Source organism: Salmo trutta, chromosome 7 (genome assembly GCF_901001165.1).
Source record: "Salmo trutta chromosome 7, fSalTru1.1, whole genome shotgun sequence".
Taxonomy (NCBI): Eukaryota; Metazoa; Chordata; class Actinopteri; order Salmoniformes; family Salmonidae; genus Salmo; species Salmo trutta.
Window position 1 is genome coordinate 32,430,199 of NC_042963.1, and position 18,434 is coordinate 32,448,632.

Genomic DNA, 18,434 nt, shown 5'->3' on the forward strand with positions numbered 1-18,434 from the left:
ACATTCAAATAAAACCCAACCCTGAAACGAAACGTAGGCTGAAAAAAAAAATGAAAATTGGTTCTGATGATTACATTTTTTAAATACATTTTTTATTTAACCTTTATTTTAACGAGGCATAATCCTGTTGTTTAAATTTAACCCTCAAAACAACAGTTTAAGTTGATGACCTTTTGCAAATCCAATGTATTTTCCACATAAACTCCATGTCTCAATATGTTGACAAATTACATTGAAATGACGTTGATTCAACCAGTTTGTGCCCAGTGGGCAGTCTCCTGTGTTGATCTTGTGTGTGTTCGACTGTGGCCTTGACAGAGGTCTTACTGACCGACACGCAGCATGTCAATAAATGTCAATTTTGCAAGTATACACAGTGTGAGAGGTCATTCACCCAGGCAGTCTGCTTCGCGTTCACTTAATCTACCCCCATGTGAAAGTAACATGACTTCAGGTGTGGAAAAATCTATTTTTACATTCAATAAATACATCATCTGAAATTATTGCAACCAGAAGTTTCTCTTTAAGAATGAATGAAAGGCTAGTGTGTTTCTTTAATCTAATCATGATATAGACTTGTATATGTTCATATATAATATATCATAATTACAGTATGTGTTATTTTTGCAAAACGCTATATACTGTATCCACCTTACAAAATATAACTCACATATAAGAGAACTCTTACAGAAAAGGATGTCGAAAGTCAATCAAATGTGACACATAAGTAACATTTTAATATATTACTATAGAAAAAATTTGTGGCATCTATATATAAAGCAAACATAGCAAACACACATATAAAGGTACCCAAAAGCATTTATTTCTGATGAAGAAGCGTTTTTTAACAACGAAATTCTTGAAACTTTGATAATATAACATAACATTTTTGGTATTAAGAAGTTGCTTTGAATAGTCTGCTATTAAAGGACCATCAGCCACAGCATTTGGTTGGCTAAAACCTTGACTCTTCAAAGCTGATAGGGAATGTTCAAATGAGGAGGGGGCGGGTTTCCAATAAGTAAACAACACTCAATCCGTTATAAAAGTGGCCACATCTCCTTCATCCTCTTCACAGCATCCAGTGAACATTGCTGATCAATTCTTGTTGTGAAGCCATGGCGATGAAGTGGAGTGTAGTTTGTCTCGTGGCAGTGGCCATGCTTGGCTGTCTGTGTGTTGCTCAGAATTGGCCACCCTTCAGTAAACCAGCGCAGCAACCCTTCAGACCCAATCGTCAGCCGCCTCAGCAGCCTCAGCAACCACCGTATCAGAAACCCAGGAACCCATCAAAAGACCAAACCCAGGCTAAGCAGAAGTTTGAGACACCATTGGATTGGACCTATCCTCTGGACCCAAAGCCAGAGCCCAAGATTATTGGGAGCTCAGAGGCGAGAACCCCTGTGGCTGCCAATTCAGTGAGGGCTGAGTGCAGGGAGAACATGGTCCACGTGGAAGCAAAGCACGACCTGCTGGGGATTGGCCAGCTGATCCAGCTGGAAGACCTCACTTTGGGAGACTGCCCTATGTCTGGATTCGACAATGTCAACCAGGTGCTCATCTTTGAGTCTCCGCTGCAGTCATGTGGTAGCCAGCTAAGGGTATGTATTATTATTTATTTTTTCTATTTCACCTTTATTTAACCAGGTAGGCAAGTTGAGAACAAGTTCTCATTTACAACTGCGACCTGGCCAAGATAAAGCAAAGCAGTTCGACACATATAACAACACAGAGTTACACATGGAATAAAACAAACATACAGTCAATAACACAGTAGAAAAATAAGTCTATATACAATGTGAGCAAATGAGGTGAGATAAGGGAGGTAAAGGCAATAAATAGACCATGGTGGCGAAGTAAATACAATATAGCAATTAAAACACTGGAATGGTAGAATGGTATTATAATGATGATAATGATAGTGATGAACTGTATTTATATTATTTGAAAAGCAAAAGGAAAAATTATAACCCCAAATGAGTGCTAAGTGGCAACAAAAAAAATGACCACCCCAGGTATTTATAGTAAATGTAGGTCATTATTGTACACGGAAATTAGTTGTCAATTTACCTGAACAAATGTTTGGATAAAAAAAAATCTCACATTCCTCACAATCTCACATGTCCTGTCCATAGTAAATTGGTCTATTTGAATTAAATTTGTGAATGTATTAACATTGTTGTGATTGTTTCTCAGATGACTACCGACTCCCTCATCTACATCTTCACTCTATATTACAAACCCAAACCTCTGGCAAACACCCCCCTCATCAGGACAAATGACGCGATGATCATTATTGAGTGCCACTATCCAAGGTGGGAGGAGCAGACCTAGGTCTAGACTGATTTAGAGCAGACCTAGGTCTAGACTGATTTAGCTTGCCTGCCACAATGGAACTAATGAAACAGTTCCAAAAGTACCAATCCTGCCCACCCAGCATGTAGTATAAGATAAATCAAGCAGACTTGAAGTATTTCAGGAAATAACCTCAACCCAGGTTAGCCCCAACCCACTAGCAATAGTGGGTAAACTCAATTCAATCAAACCTGCATTCTAATATATGCATATATTTTGACAACTTAATTCAACTTAATATATTAGAATGCAGGTTTGATTGAATTGAGTCTCTAGTTCCAGGTGAATACAGTACCCCCACTACACTGTTTCACTACCATTAAAGTTATCATACTTTCACCACACCCACAGTGGACATTTATTTGGCTTCTTAGTTTAAAACTATTAAAAACATTAAAACATTAAAAACATTAAAAACAGGTATGGTGATTCCTATACAGACGTACAACACATCTATAAAAACCATTTGTAAAACAATGTTTCTCTCCTCCAGGAAACACAATGTGAGCAGCCTGGCCCTGATCCCAACCTGGACCCCATTCTCCGCTGCTAAGTATGCAGAGGAACTCCTGTACTTCTCCATGAGGCTCATGACTGGTGGGTAAAGATGCAGTGTAGAGAGGGTCCACACTAAAAAGCCAATTTCCCGGACCCAGATTTGGACTTTTCCTGATCTAAAAATAACTTTCAGTGGAGATTCACCATCAAGTTCTGTTGAAACTCTTAATTGAATGTACTTTTTAGACCAGGAGTACGCTTAACCTGTTCATTTCGGTAATGTTAGTATCAATAGCAAATGTAATGTTACAACCTCTCTTGGCAGCTGACTGGCAGTATGAGAGGGCCGGTAACATGTACGTGTTGGGTGATATGGTGAACATCGAGGCCTCTGTCATGCAGTACTTCCACGTCCCCCTGCGTATCTTTGTGGACAGCTGTGTGGCCACCCTGGAACCCAACATAAACGCCAATCCCAGATACTCCTTCATTGAGAATCATGGGTAAGTAAGGGAGGGGGTTCAGTCAACACTAGGGGGGATTTCGTGGACATAGATTAAGCCTAATCTTGGATTTAAATGCACTTTTAAACTGGACTAATGAACATGTTATTTCTCAAACATGGTTTAGAATAGTCCTAGACTTTAACTAATCTGGAATTACCAGTCTGATTTCTAGAAAGAAAATTTGAGCTAGTCCAGGTCTAAGTGAGGGTATAAACTAAACCAAGAAGGAGACAGGTTTAACTTCAGAATAATGCACTGTGTCAATGGCAACATAAACTCAGCAAAAAAAGAAACGTCCCCTTTTCAGGACCCTGTCTTTCAAAGATAATTTGTAAAAATCCAAATAACTTCACAGATCTTCATTTTAAAGGGTTTAAACACTGCTTGCTCAATGAACCAAAAACAATTAATGAACATGCACCTGTGGAACGGTCGTTAAGACACTAACAGCTTACAGACAGTAGGCAATTAAGGTCACAGTGATGAAAACCTAGGGCACTGAAGAGGCCTTTCTGCTGACTCTAAAAAACACCAAAAGAAAGATGCCCAGGGTCCCTGCTCATCTGCATGAACGTGCCTTAGGCATGCTGCAAGTAGGCATGAGGACTGCAGATGTGGCCAGGGCAATAAATTGCAATGTCCGTACTGTCAGAAGCCTAAGACAGTGCTACAGGGAGACAGGACGGACAGCTGACCGTCCTCGCATTGGCAGACCACGTGTAACAACACCTGCACAGGATCGGTACATCCGAACATCACACCTGCGGGACAGGTACAGGATGGCAACAACAACTGCCTGCGTTACACCAGGAACACACAATCCCTCCATCAGTGCTCAGACTGTCCGCAATAGGCTGAGAGAGGCTGGACTGAGGGCTTGTAGGCCTGTTGTAAGGCAGGTCCTCACCAGACATCACTGGCAACAACGTCGCCTATGGGCACAAACCCACCATTGCTGGACCAGACAGGACTGGCGAAAAGTGCTCTTCACTGACTAGTCGCGGTTTTGTCTCAGCAGGGGTGATGGTTGGATTCGCGTTTATCGTCGAAGGAATGAGCGTTACACCGAGGCCTGTACTCTGGAGCGGGATCGATTTGGAGGTGGAGGGTCCGTCATGGTCTGGGGCGGTGAGCCACAGCATCATCGGACTGAGCTTGTTGTCATTGCAGGCAATCTCAACGCTGTGCGTTACAGGGAAGACATCCTCCTCCCTCATGTGGTACCTTTCCTGCAGGCTCATCCTGACATGACCCTCCAGCATGACAATGCCACCAGTCATACTGCTCGTTCTGTGCATGATTTCCTGCAAGACAGGAATGTCAGTGTTCTGCTATAGCCAGAGAAGAGCCTGGATCCCAATCCCATTGAGCATGTCTGGGACCTGTTGGATCGGAGGGTGAGGGCTAGGGCCATTCCCCGCTGAAATGTCCAGGAATTTGCAGGTGCCTTGGTGGAAGTGGGGTAACATCTCACAGCAAGAACTGGCAAATCTGGTGCAGTCCATGAGGAGGAGATGCACTGCAGTACTTAATGCAACTGGTTGCCACACCAGATACCGACTGTTACGTTTGATTTTGACCCCCCCTTTGTTCAGGGACACATTATTCCATTTCTGTTAGTCACATGTCTGTGGAACTTGTTCAGTTTATGTCTCAGGTGTTGAATCTTATTGTGTTCATACAAATATTTACACATGTTAAGTTTGCATAAAATAAACGCAGTTGACAGTTAGAGGATGTTTCTTTTTTTGCTGAGTTTAGGTTTCCTGCTTTCCCTGACAGAGTCCAAATTAGTTATTCTAGAATTAGGTAACTAGTTTCACTTGCATGAAATGGTTGTCCAAACTTGGCTTTCTGTTGCAAAATAATATTGTTATGGGATAATATTTTATTAACTGCAATTATTTTGAATGTTTGCTTTTATCTTCTGCATTGTTTTATTTTGATTGTTTGCTCCAGTCTGTGCTCATACATACAATGCTTGAATATTTGTGGTCCATACGAGGTTTCTGAAGCAACCTCAGATCATAACCACCTTCACATAGTTAATTATGCTGCGTTTACACATGCAGCACACTCTGATCTTTTTCCACTAATTGGTCCTTTGACCAATCAGATCAGCTCTTTTGCCAATAATTGGGTATTAGATCAGAATTGGGCTGACTATGTTAACACAGCCTCTGTCAAGAGTCATGTTCCCCTGCTCAGACGTTGCTGACGCATACTAGATGTTACAATGCCTGGATAGGTATTTTACATATCATCATCTAACCACATCATATGTTTTAGCAATCTGTCATTGGTTGATGCATTCAATGTCTGAGCAGGGACACACGATCAAGGACTCCACAGTCTAGATCTAGAAAACAGTAATCTGAAGTTTTTTATTCTGGATTAATGTAAGAATCCTATTTGTGATGTAATTTAAGATCTGTCCAGGAATCCGGCCCTAACTGTGCGAGTGTGATGAGTAACCATGACTGAGGCAACATCTAATGCCTATGCTTGAGTTGTGTGGGCAACCAGGGCAGTATAATGAGTGCCTGACTGTCATCTTGTTAAATGTGAGGTCAGCTAAAGCTTCCCCCTGCCTCGCCCTGCCCCTGCCCTTGCACCGTCTGTGCCCCCATAGGTGTCTGATCGATGCCAAAGTGACAGGTTCCCACTCCCAGTTCATGCCTCGTTCCGCAGACTACAGGCTGTATTTCCAGGTGGAGGCTTTCAGGTTCCAGAGCCAGAGGGGGAGTGACCCAATTCAGCCGCAGAAAACAAAGCTACCTATTCATACTGCTTCTGATTTTCCCGCTCCACTTGACATGGTGAGTTAATTCATTCAGTTCAATACTACTTTATTTATCCCTCACAGGGCAGGTATGAAGACAAGCAGAAAGAATACTAACAAATAACACGAAAACATATCACGAGATATCTTTTTTTTTATTGTGTATTTATCCTATGCTTTAATTGTTACAATGGCCATGTTCTTGGTAAATCCCAACAGATCTTCATTACCTGTCACCTGAAGGCAACCACAATCGCCTTCCCCATTGATTTTGAGTACAAGGCCTGCTCCTTCATTAATACGTAAGTGTGTACGTTCTACACCTGGGTCAAATACATGTTACATTAATGAAATAAATGTTCATACTTGATGACACTGCGTATGTTATGCAATACATGAAAGGTATATTTATGTTACGTCAATACTGCAATGCTGGTTTGATGGAATGTAGCCCTAAAGCTGCAGTTTGTTAACAGGTGGAGGGAGGCTGGTGGGAATGATGGAGTGTGTGGCTGCTGTGACTCCACCTGTAGCAACAGGAAGGGACGCGATACCACTCAGCATCAAAAACCAGCAAGTACGTATGAGGCAACAAAGGTCTGCTTTTTAAGATTACAACAATGTGGAAACTTCAAAAATACTTGCAGAGAATGTTTGGATTTCTGAAAGGTCAATATCTGCTCACTGTTTGCTGCTCCTAAAATCCATTTTTGAAAGTGTTTTATTCACCAGTAAAATAATTATTAATAAAGGTAACTTTTGAGAGCAGATAAACAGTGAGTGGATATTGATGTTCTTAACCTAGCTGTCTTTGTATTGTCCAGCTGCTGAAGGCTACCTTTGGATATGTGTAATGACTCTCCTGTCTTTGTGTCTGCTCTCTACTCAGATATATGGGAGGGAGATGTTCAGCTTGGTCCCATCTTCATCTCGGAAAAGGACGCGTAATAAATTCAGACCCTGCCATTGGCATGCCCATTGAAATAAACATAGTTGATGGTTCATCATCGTCTGTATCTTCATTCCTGATGTTGATGTTATGCATTAATTCATTAAAAACTAAAGCTATGCACTAGTTTAGGTGCTGAACAGAGAAAAAATACCTAGGCCTATTAATCAAATCCATAACTCTGTTTCCAAAAGTCACTTATTATTATGCTCATAACATATACCATGTTAGACCATAATAATACTGATGTTGCATTTGTCTGCTTGATTAAGTCTCCTTGTAGCCTATTATCCAATGTTACAAACATATACTCTCAGATCAGTATAAAGGGATGACCGTAGACAATTTATATGAGCCTAATTATTTGTAAATGTATGTAGGAAGGAATGAAGTGTATAAAGGAAAACAGGGTGCTATTTTAAACGTTTGTTTTTAACAAGACCAGAGGAATAATCTGTTGAGGTGTTAGGGCACCCACACGTGGTGGATCTCCTTGAAGTGCTGGGTCATTTTGGTCCTTTCCCTAATCGGTAGATGCTTAGTTTGACCACATGGGGCGGAATACTATAATTATATTTCAGCACCCAAGCAACTGAACAGCTCCTCATGGCATTTATAGTGTCGATGAGACAAACAGCCCAATCCCCATTGTCAATGGCGGTATCATTGAGCTAACATTTAGGTCTATTCCCTGCAATCACAGCTTTGACAAACTATAGTTTTCAGCAACAATTCATGGCAAAGCTTTCACAAACAAGTATTGTTGGCAGTTAAGACAATCCACATTTTAGTGTTATTAAATAGCGATCCTGCCTGTCCTTTTATGTAATGGAGTCATGGTGCTCTATGGAACCCTTAGCAGGAGGTTAAATATCTTATCACATGCATAGGCTACCACCCACCCTCTCCAGTCGAGAATGAAAGATACCTCCAATCACCTGACAGGACCATTTAATATGTTTTGTTGCTATAATCTGTGTTTGACCTTGAATGGAAAAGCATGTTTTCTGCTGTCTGTACCAACACCCCCTCCCCCCTGCCTGCCCCTCCCTCTCTGCACCGCTGGCCCACCTCCGCTTCGTGTCACAGGCATCATCACAGCGGCAGACATTTGGCAAGGCAGGCAGCGGACTGCGGGTGTGTGGCTGGTCTGGCTGCATCGGGAAAAGATAGGGCTTTTTTTGTGTGATTACCGCATTGTTATTTTTCTCTGCCATTTCCGGGCTGTAGAGTGAATAGCAGCTCAAGGCAAATGTGATGGTGATGCTGAGTACGCGTATCTGATTTGACTAGAACGAGGCCAGGGGGATCTGTAACAGCGTGGCGGTAGGATAGAGGGAGGGAGAGCGAACGAAACTGGGCTGTCCGTGACTGTGTCCGTCTGTCGCGCGCTCCGTGGTTGTGAATGGACTGTGCTCCCTCTGTGATTCTCTGCAGTCACTTTTAGCCGTTTTTGGAGGAAGATGGCGGACAGGGCTGAGATGTTTTCCCTCTCCACCTTCCACTCCCTCACTCCTCCAGGCTGCAGGTAAGACAACAAACCCGCCGACGCAGCAATGAAGGGCGACCATGCAGAGCGGGTATCTTCTCGATCGCTCAATACTGAGTGATGGAGGGCGGAGAGGATGGTGGTAGAACGTTAGTATTGTAATGAAACATTAAGGGAGTGCGACTGGAACCTTCAACCTTCTGGCCCATAGCCCTGCGCGCCATCGGCTGTGCCACAAAAGCATGCTCAAGTGACAGAGTCGTTATTCACACTTATAAACACAGGGTCGCTACAGTATGTGTAACAGTTATCAGTTCTGTTGATATTGCAGCATTGTGTTATCACCCAGAAACGGAAAGCATGAGTATCGGAAGCTGATGATGCTGCTCTATGTCTATATAGGTCTAGGACTGCGCGCAGTGCGCATAGCTGATGCTGTGTTGATTTCGGCGTTGTCTTTGTCTCTCGCATGGTGTGAGTCGTATTAAAAATACCCTTCAGCTACACACAACACATAACTGCGTTTCAGAGCAAAGGAGAGAGAGGAGGAATGGTCACAAAGGACAAGTCATTGATTTGTGGCTGTCACGTCATTTGCCTTGCTGGCAGGCCGCATTCTCTCTCTCTGATTCAATTACCTCAGAGGTAGAGGGAGTGAGGCCCACGCCCTGTTGAGACAAGCATAGCTCGAAATGGGTGCTGAGCTATTGCTGACACGTTTTGTTTAATATCAGTAGCCACAAAATGCATATCCCCCTATTGTTAATTGGATTGGGTAGGTTGACACTTCACGTCTGTGCTCATGGTTTGGTGTAAATATAAGCGTAACTGTGTGGATTGTCTGGCTGTCAGGCATCGCTAGATTTGACTCATTCTTAGAGATGATAGCTGGAGGCAGCAGCCGTCACCACTATCATGACCTGCTGTATCCTGTGCATGTGATAATACAACTTGAAACTTTGAAACTGCTAGGCTGTTGCCAATGCTATAAGGTAAAAAACAGCTTATTGATCAAGTAAATAACATTTTTTTCTCTCTAATTGAACATAATATAACAAAATACAATAATGGCTGTGGACGATAATGGGAAGATAAATGTTACAGATTATGATAATATTCCTTGTCTTTGAATGATCAGATTTAGTTATGGATATGACTCTAATATTAGATATTATTTTAATGGATTAAATTTGCAGAATCATATGGTTCCTCTATAACAGGCACTGTATTCCCAAACAGGGGTACGCATGCCCCCAGGGATACGCAATGCTGTGGGGGTTACCCCAAATAAAAATGTGATTCGCATTAAAAAAAGAAATGTGTTTGTTAATAAAAAATCTTAACATTTTCAAGCAGTCCATTTATATTTTCCAACGGGGCTATACATTTGAGTGAGTTTTTCTCTCACCTGAGTAGCCTCGTTTCACTGCCCAAAATAAAATTAAACCATCTAGTGTTCAGCGAAATAACAACACAATGTCAAATACAGGTATCCTAGTTAAATAATTAACATCCAATCACATTAACCGTTACTCTCTCGCGGGAATTCCACTAATGGTTCATATATAGCCAAACATAGCTGTTGCACATTCAGTTTGGTTGAAAATGGATAAATGGTTATAAAAAAGTTAGGCTCGCATCCATAGAGACACACACCAGCTCTACTGGTAGTACTGCTACTACCAGCAGTACTACACCTGCACCTGTCCACGACACAAGTTGTTCTGCTTCCACAAGCACATCCAATGCTTGCATCAGTAATTGTACATTTGTTGTCAGCCCAGCTAGCATGGACATTGACAGTTGTGAATCTGATGCAGCCGAAGAGCTACTGTCCCCTTACCCGGGAAAGCACTGAACAACAGACAGGGACGTTGGACCATCGAAGAGGCGCAAATAGGATGAGAACTACATTGATTTGGGGTTCACTTATATTGGGAGTAGTGCCTTTCCTCAGCCACAGTGTGTTATATGTACAAATGTACTATCTCACATCTCGATGAAACCTTCACTCGTGCACAGACATTTAGAAACAAAACATGCCAATTTGAAAAATAAGTCACAGGAGTTTTTTGAGTGAGAATTAAGATGACTTTCGAGTAGTAAGACATGTATAAAAGCAACAGATACCATTAATAAGAAGGGGCTAGAAGAGTCGTATATGGTGAGCTACCGAGTGGCTAGGACAGGCAAGCCCTATACTACTGTGGAGGACTTAAGTCTTCCTGCTGCCGCGGATATGGCTGGGACAATGCTGGGGGAAAAGGCCCAAAAAACTACACAGACAATGCCTTCATCAAACAACATTGTTTCATGACGCATCAGTGACATGGCAGGAGATGTTTTGAAACAATTACAGCTTCGCATACAAGCCAGTGAATTCTATGCGTTACAGCTGGATAAGTCAACAGATGTAGGGCCTGGCACAGCTCCTGGTATATGTCCGTTACGTTTATGCGGGGTCAATTAAGGAAGACATCCTCTTCTGCAAACCACTGGAAACCAGGACAACAGGAGAGGATATTTTTAAAGTACTGGACAGCTTTGTGACATCAAATGGACTTTGGTGGTAAAGATGTGTTGGTATCTGTACTGACAGCGCAAAAGACATGACAGGGAGAAACAGTGGTGTGGTAACACGCATGCAAGCAGTTGTTCCCGACGCCACTTGGGTACACTGCAGAATCCACCAAGAGGCTCTTGCTGCCAAGAAAATGCCTTACAGCTTGAAAGACGTTTTGGACACCACAGTGAAAATGGTTAACTTTGTTAAAGCAAGGCCCCTGAACTATTGTATATTTTCTGCACTATGCAATGATATGGGCAGCGACCATGTGATGCTTTTACAACATACAGAAGTGCGCTGGTTATCAAGGGGAAAAGTATTGACACGTTTTTTAAAATTGAGAGACGAGCTTAAAGTTTTCTTTACTGACCATAATTTTCACTTGTCTGACCGCTTGCATGATGATGAGTTTCTCACGTTGTTTTTTCTCACCTGAATGATCTGAATCTAGGATTACAGGGACTCTCCGCAACTATATTCAATGTGCCAGGCAAAATTGAGGCTATGATAAAGAAGTTGTAGCTTTTCTCTGTCTGCATTAACAAGGACAACACACAGGTGTATTGTATGATTTTTTTGTATGCAAATGAACTCAAGCTTACGGACAATGTCAAATGTGATATAGCGAAGCACCTGAGTGAGCTGGATGCGCAATTACGCAGGTACTTTCCCTAAATGGAAGACACAAACAACTGGATTCGTTATCCCTTTCATGCCCTGCCTCCAGTTCACTTACCGATATCTGAACAAGAGAGCCTCATCAAAATTGCAATAAGCAGTTCTGTGAAAATGTAATTTAATCAGAAGCCACTGCCAGATTTCTGAATAGGGCTTCGCTCAGAGTATCCTGCCTTGGGAAATCATGCTGTTAAGACACTGATGCCCTTTGTAGCCACGTACCTATGTGAGAGTGGATTCTTGGCCCTCACTAGCATGAAAACTAAATACAGGCACAGACTGTGTGTGGAAAATGATTTAAGACTGAGACTCTCCAATACAACCCAACATTGCAGAGTTATGTGCATCCTTTCAAGCACACCCTTCTCATTACCCTGTGGTGAGTTATTCACAATTTTTGATGATCAAATAAGGTTTTATACTGTTAGGTTCTAATTCTCAGAGTAAAAAACTCTACGGACACTATGAAAGCTAAATCAAGTTTAATTCTTCCCAGAGGATCAATACAGCTGCATCAGACCAAGACATTTTCACACAAGCACTGATATTTAAACATTCCTCATAGGCTGAGTCTCCTCCTACACATCTGTACAAACATCGTTCTTTACTGCTAGGCAGGACACTTAGTGATACATGCCATAAACTTTAATTTCTCCCTTAAGGTGACCTGACCTGATCTCGACCCCCGATCTCGACCCCCCTCCATCACTAATCCATGGCTCTCTCCCCTTATCAATGCCTGACCTGATCTCGACCCCCCTCCATCACTAATCCATGGCTCTCTCCCCTTATCAATGCCTGACCTGATCTCGACCCCCCTCCATCACTAATCCATGGCTCTCTCCCCTTATCAATGCCTGACCTGATCTCAACCCCCCTCCATCACTAATCCATGGCTCTCTCCCCTTATCAATGCCTGACCTGATCTCGACCCCCCTCCATCAGTAATCCATGGCTCTCTCCCCTTATCAATGCCTGACCTGATCTCGACCCCCCTCCATCAGTAATCCATGTCTCTCTCCCCTTATCAATGCCTGACCTGATCTCGACCCCCCTCCATCACTAATCCATGGCTCTCTCCCCTTATCAATGCCTGACCTGATCTCGACCCCCCTCCATCACTAATCCATGGCTCTCTCCCCTTATCAATGCCTGACCTGACCTCGACCCCCCTCCATCAGTAATCCATGGCTCTCTCCCCTTATCAATGCCTGACCTGACCTCGACCCCCCTCCATCACTAATCCATGGCTCTCTCCCCTTATCAATGCCTGACCTGACCTCAACCCCCCTCCATCACTAATCCATGGCTCTCTTCCCTTATCAATGCCTGACCTGATCTCGACCCCCCTCCATCACTAATCCATGCCTCTCTCCCCTTATCAATGCCTGACCTGACCTCAACCCCCCTCCATCAGTAATCCATGGCTCTCTCCCCTTATCAATGCCTGACCTGATCTCGACCCCCCTGCATCATTAATCCATGCCTCTCTCCCCTTATCAATGCCTGACCTCGACCCCCCTCCATCAGTAATCCATGGCTCTCTCCCCTTATCAATGCTTGACCTGATCTCGACCCCCCTCCATCACTAATCCATGGCTCTCTCCCCTTATCAATGCCTGACCTGACCTCGACCCCCCTCCATCACTAATCCATGGCTCTCTCCCCTTATCAATGCCTGACCTGATCTCGACCCCCCTCCATCACTAATCCATGCCTCTCTCCCCTTATCAATGCCTGACCTGACCTCAACCCCCCTCCATCAGTAATCCATGGCTCTCTCCCCTTATCAATGCCTGACCTGATCTCGACCCCCCTGCATCATTAATCCATGCCTCTCTTCCCTTATCAATGCCTGACCTGACCTCGACCCCCCTCCATCAGTAATCCATGGCTCTCTCCCCTTATCAATGCCTGACCTGATCTCGACCCCCCTCCATCACTAATCCATGGCTCTCTCCCCTTATCAATGCCTGACCTGACCTCGACCCCCCTCCATCACTAATCCATGGCTCTCTCCCCTTATCAATGCCTGACCTGATCTCGACCCCCCTCCATCACTAATCCATGGCTCTCTCCCCTTATCAATGCCTGACCTGACCTCGACCCCCCTCCATCACTAATCCATGGCTCTCTCCCCTTATCAATGCCTGACCTGATCTCGACCCCCCTCCATCACTAATCCATGGCTCTCTCCCCTTATCAATGCCTGACCTGATCTCGACCCCCCCTCCATCACTAATCCATGGCTCTCTCCCCTTATCAATGCCTGACCTGATCTCGACCCCCCTCCATCAGTAATCCATGGCTCTCTCCCCTTATCAATGCCTGACCTGATCTCGACCCCCCTCCATCAGTAATCCATGGCTCTCTCCCCTTATCAATGCCTGACCTGATCTCAACCCCCCTCCATCAGTAATCCATGGCTCTCTCCCCTTATCAATGCCTGACCTGACCTCAACCCCCCTCCATCAGTAATCCATGGCTCTCTCCCCTTATCAATGCCTGACCTGACCTCAACCCCCCTCCATCAGTAATCCATGGCTCTCTCCCCTTATCAATGCCTGACCTGATCTCGACCCCCCTCCATCATTAATCCATGCCTCTCTCCCCTTATCAATGCCTGACCTGACCTCAACCCCCTCCATCAGTAATCCATGGCTCTCTCCCCTTATCAATGCCTGACCTGATCTCGACCCCTCTCCATCACTAATCCATGGCTCTCGCCCCTTATCAATGCCTGACCTGATCTCGACCCCCCTCCATCACTAATCCATGGCTCTCGCCCCTTATCAATGCCTGCCACATGTGATCGCTTCCCTGCACTCAACACACAGCTGTCATGGTGCCTGGTACCAGACTGTGTCTCTTCTACTCCCAGAGGATCCCTCCCATTGGATCCCTGATGGCTGTCAATAACATATCCTGACATAATGTAAATGTTTCCAAGATGGCGTAGCAGTTCAGACGTCCTGTCGTGTCTCGTGTATATATATATTTACATATTTTTTTTCTTCACTTATCTTTTTACATTTTTTTTTATTCAAATACTCAACCTCAAAGCACTCTCCTGCAACCCGCCTCACCAATTTAAAAAAAAAGAAAAGAAAGTATTATTTACCTCATCTGAATTCCACAACAGAAGCTAGCCAGAGGTTAGCCATTTTCACTGGCTAACGTTGAAGTTCAGCTAGCCACGGTTAGCCGTCCTCAGCTGTCCATTAGCTCGAAAAGCTATCGCCAGTTTTTGTACAGCGCGACTCAGACCAGAGCATATCGGACCTATTCTCTCTCCTTTCCCCGATTTCTACCGCAGGCTCTGGACATTTACACCTGGATCTTGCAGCTAACTAGCTGCTACCTGAGTGACTATTGGCAACGTCGGTCACGGAATTAACACACATTATTATGGAGCTAGCCAGCTAGCCAGCTGAAGAGTTCCGTCAGCCACTCGTGGGCTATTCGTGAGCTAGCCAGCTGAAGTGTCTCCTGGGCTACAACTCACCTATCCTGAACCGTTTCACTGCCGATGCGGAGCCCCATCGGGTCTTCACAACTGGACCACCGACGTTATCTGCCCGAGGGAGTTGTCCAACTGGCCCCTCCGTCGCGACGTAACCTGATCGCCCATCTGCGGCCAGCTAATCGTTAGCTGACTTTTCGGCTGCGATCTGAATAGGTCTATCGGACACTTTTCTTGGGCCACTATAACTAACTATTTTGCCAACTTGGACAGGTCCCCCCTTCCACACGGAACTCCACTAACCCACAGACGGAAACGTACGAGGCGGCTAAAAACAGACCTCCCTCCCATCTTCCACCAGCTTGCTACCTATGGCCCGGCTAGCTGTCTGAATCTCACTGGACCCTCTGATCACTCGGCTAAGCATGCCTCTCCTTAATGTCAATATGCCTTGTCCATTGCTGTTCTGGTTAGTGTTTATTGGCTTATTTCACTGTAGAGCCTCTAGCCCTGCTCATTATACCTTATCCAACCTCTCAGTTCTTCCACCCACACATGCTATGACATCTTCTGGTTTCAATGATGTTTCTAGAGACAATATCTCTCTCATAATCACTAAATGCCTAGGTTTACCTCCTCTGTACTCACATCCCACCATACCTTTGTCTGTACATTATACCTTGAAGCTATTTTATCGCCCCCAGAAACCTGCTCCTTTTTCTCTCTATTCTGGACGTCACAGACGACCAATTCTTATAGCTTTTAGCCGTACCCTCATACTTATTCTTCTCTGCTCCTCTGGGGATGTAGAGGTGAATCCAGGCCCTGCAGTGCCTGGCTCCACACCTACTCCCCAGGCGCTCTCTTTTGATGACTTCTGTAACCGTAATAGCCTTGGTTTCATGCATGTTAACATTAGAAGCCTCCTCCCTAAGTTTGTTTTATTCACTGCTTTAGCACACTCTGCCAACCCGGATGTCCTAGCTGTGTCTGAATCTTGGCTTAGGAAGTCCACCAAAAACTGTGAAATCTTCATCCCTAACTACAACGTTTTCAGACAAGATAGAACGACCAAAGGGGGCGGTGTTGCAATCTACTGCAGAGATAGCTTGCAGAGTTCTGTCCTGCTATCCAGGTCTGTACCCAAACAATTTGAACTTCTACTTTTAAAAATCCACCTCTCCAAAAACAAGTCTCTCACCGTTGCCGCCTGCTATAGACCCCCCTCGGCCCCTAGCTGTGCTCTGGACACCATATGTGAACTGATTGCCCCCCATCTATCTTCAGAGCTCGTGCTACTAGGCGACCTTAACTGGGACATGCTTAACACCCCAGCCATTCTACAATCCAAGCTTGATGCCCTCAATCTCACACAAATTATTAATGAACCCACCAGGTACAACCCCAAAGCCGCAAACACTGGCACCCTCATAGATATCATCCTAACCAATGTGCCCTCTAAATACACCTCTGCTGTTTTCAACCAAGATCTCAGCGATCACTGCCTCATTGCCTGCACCCGAAATGGGTCAGCGGTCAAACGACCTCCACTCATCACTGTCAAACGCTCCCTGAAACATTTCAACGAGCAAGCCTTTCTAATCAACCTGGCCCTGGTATCCTGGAAGGATATTGACCTCATCCCGTCAGTAGAGGATGCCTGGTTATTTTTTTAAAATGCCTTCCTCTCCATCTTAAATAAGCATGCCCCTTTCAAGAAATTTAGAACCAGGAACAGATATAGCCCTTGGTTCTCCCCAGACCTGACTGCCCTTAACCAACACAAAAATATCCTGTGGCGTTCTGCATTAGCATCGAACTGCCCCCGCGATATGCAACTTTTTAGGGAAGTTAGAAACCAATACACACAGGCAGTTAGAAACGCCAAGGCTAGCTTTTTCAAACAGAAATTTGCTTCGTGCAACTCCAACTCTAAAAAGTTCTGGGACATTGTAAAGTCCATGGAGAATAAGAACACCTCCTCCCAACTGCCCACTGCACTGAGGATAGGAAACTCTGTCACCACCGATAAGCCCACTATAATTGAGAATTTCAATAAGCATTTTTCTACGGCTGGCCATGCTTTCCACCTAACTACCCCTACTGCATTCAACAGCACTGCACCCCCCACAGCTACTCGCCCAAGCCTCCCCCATTTCTCCTTCTCCCAAATCCATTCAGCTGATGTTCTGAAAGAGCTGCAAAATCTGGACCCCTACAAATCAGCTGGGCTTGACAATCTGGACCCTTTCTTTCTAAAATTATCTGCCAAAATTATTGCAACCCCTATTACTAGCCTGTTCAACCTCTCTTTCGTGTCGTCTGAGATTCCCATAGATTGGAAAGCAGCTGCTGCCATCCCCCTCTTCAAAGGAGGTGACACTCTTGACCCAAATTGCTACAGACCTATATCCATCCTACCCTGCCTTTCTAAGGTCTTCGAAAGCCAAGTCAACAAACAGATTACCGACTATTTCTAATCCCACCGCACCCTCTCCACTATGCAATCTGGTTTCAGAGCTGGTCATGGGTGTACCTCAGCCACGCTCAAGGTCCTAAACGACATCGTAACCGCCATCGATAAGAAACAATACTGTGCTGCCGTATTCATTGACCTGGCCAAAGCTTTTGACTCTGTTAATCACCACATCCTCATCGGCAGACTTAGTAGCCTTGGTTTCTCAAACGATTGCGTCGCCTGGTTCACCAACTACTTCTCTGACAGAGTTCAGTGTGTCAAATCGGAGGGCCTACTGTCTGGACCTCTGGCAGTCTCTATGGGGGTACCACAGGGTTCAATTCTTGGGCCAACTCTTTTCTCTGTATACATAAATGATGTCGCTCTTGCTGCTGGTGAATCTCTGATCCACCTCTACGCAGACGACACCATTCTGTATACTTCTGGCCCTTCTTTGGACACTGTGTTAACAACCCTCCAGACGAGCTTCAATGCCATTCAACTCTCCTTCCGTGGTCTCCAACTGCTCCTAAACACAAGTAAAACTAAATGCATGCTCTTCAACCGATCGCTGCCTGCACCTGCCCGCCCATCCAGCATAACTTCTCTGGACGGTTCTAACTTAGAATTTGTGGACAACTACAAATACCTAGGTGTCTGGTTAGACTGTAAACTCTCCTTCCAGACTCA

At 44.6% G+C, this 18,434-nt stretch overlaps 2 protein-coding genes across 3 annotated transcripts in view; both read left to right on the forward strand.

The window, feature by feature from the left end:
* Positions 1–1,060: 1,060 nt before the first annotated feature.
* LOC115197261 (zona pellucida sperm-binding protein 3) lies at positions 1,061–7,143 on the forward strand. The gene is made up of 8 exons (XM_029758634.1): positions 1,061–1,601; positions 2,197–2,315; positions 2,849–2,952; positions 3,179–3,356; positions 5,992–6,178; positions 6,361–6,443; positions 6,618–6,718; positions 7,031–7,143. Exons 1-8 carry the CDS (start codon positions 1,119–1,121, stop codon positions 7,087–7,089), a joined length of 1,314 nt encoding a protein of 437 aa, XP_029614494.1. The 5' UTR covers positions 1,061–1,118; the 3' UTR covers positions 7,090–7,143.
* A 1,057-nt stretch (positions 7,144–8,200) lies between these two features.
* Positions 8,201–18,434, forward strand: part of mapk8ip2 (mitogen-activated protein kinase 8 interacting protein 2) — a 151,016-nt gene continuing 140,782 nt past the window's right edge. For both annotated transcript variants that reach the window (XM_029758631.1, XM_029758632.1), the window contains exon 1: positions 8,201–8,618. In XM_029758631.1, the coding sequence (XP_029614491.1) occupies positions 8,554–8,618 (65 nt within the window). In that variant the 5' untranslated portion in view covers positions 8,201–8,553. The remainder of the gene's footprint in view (positions 8,619–18,434) is intronic.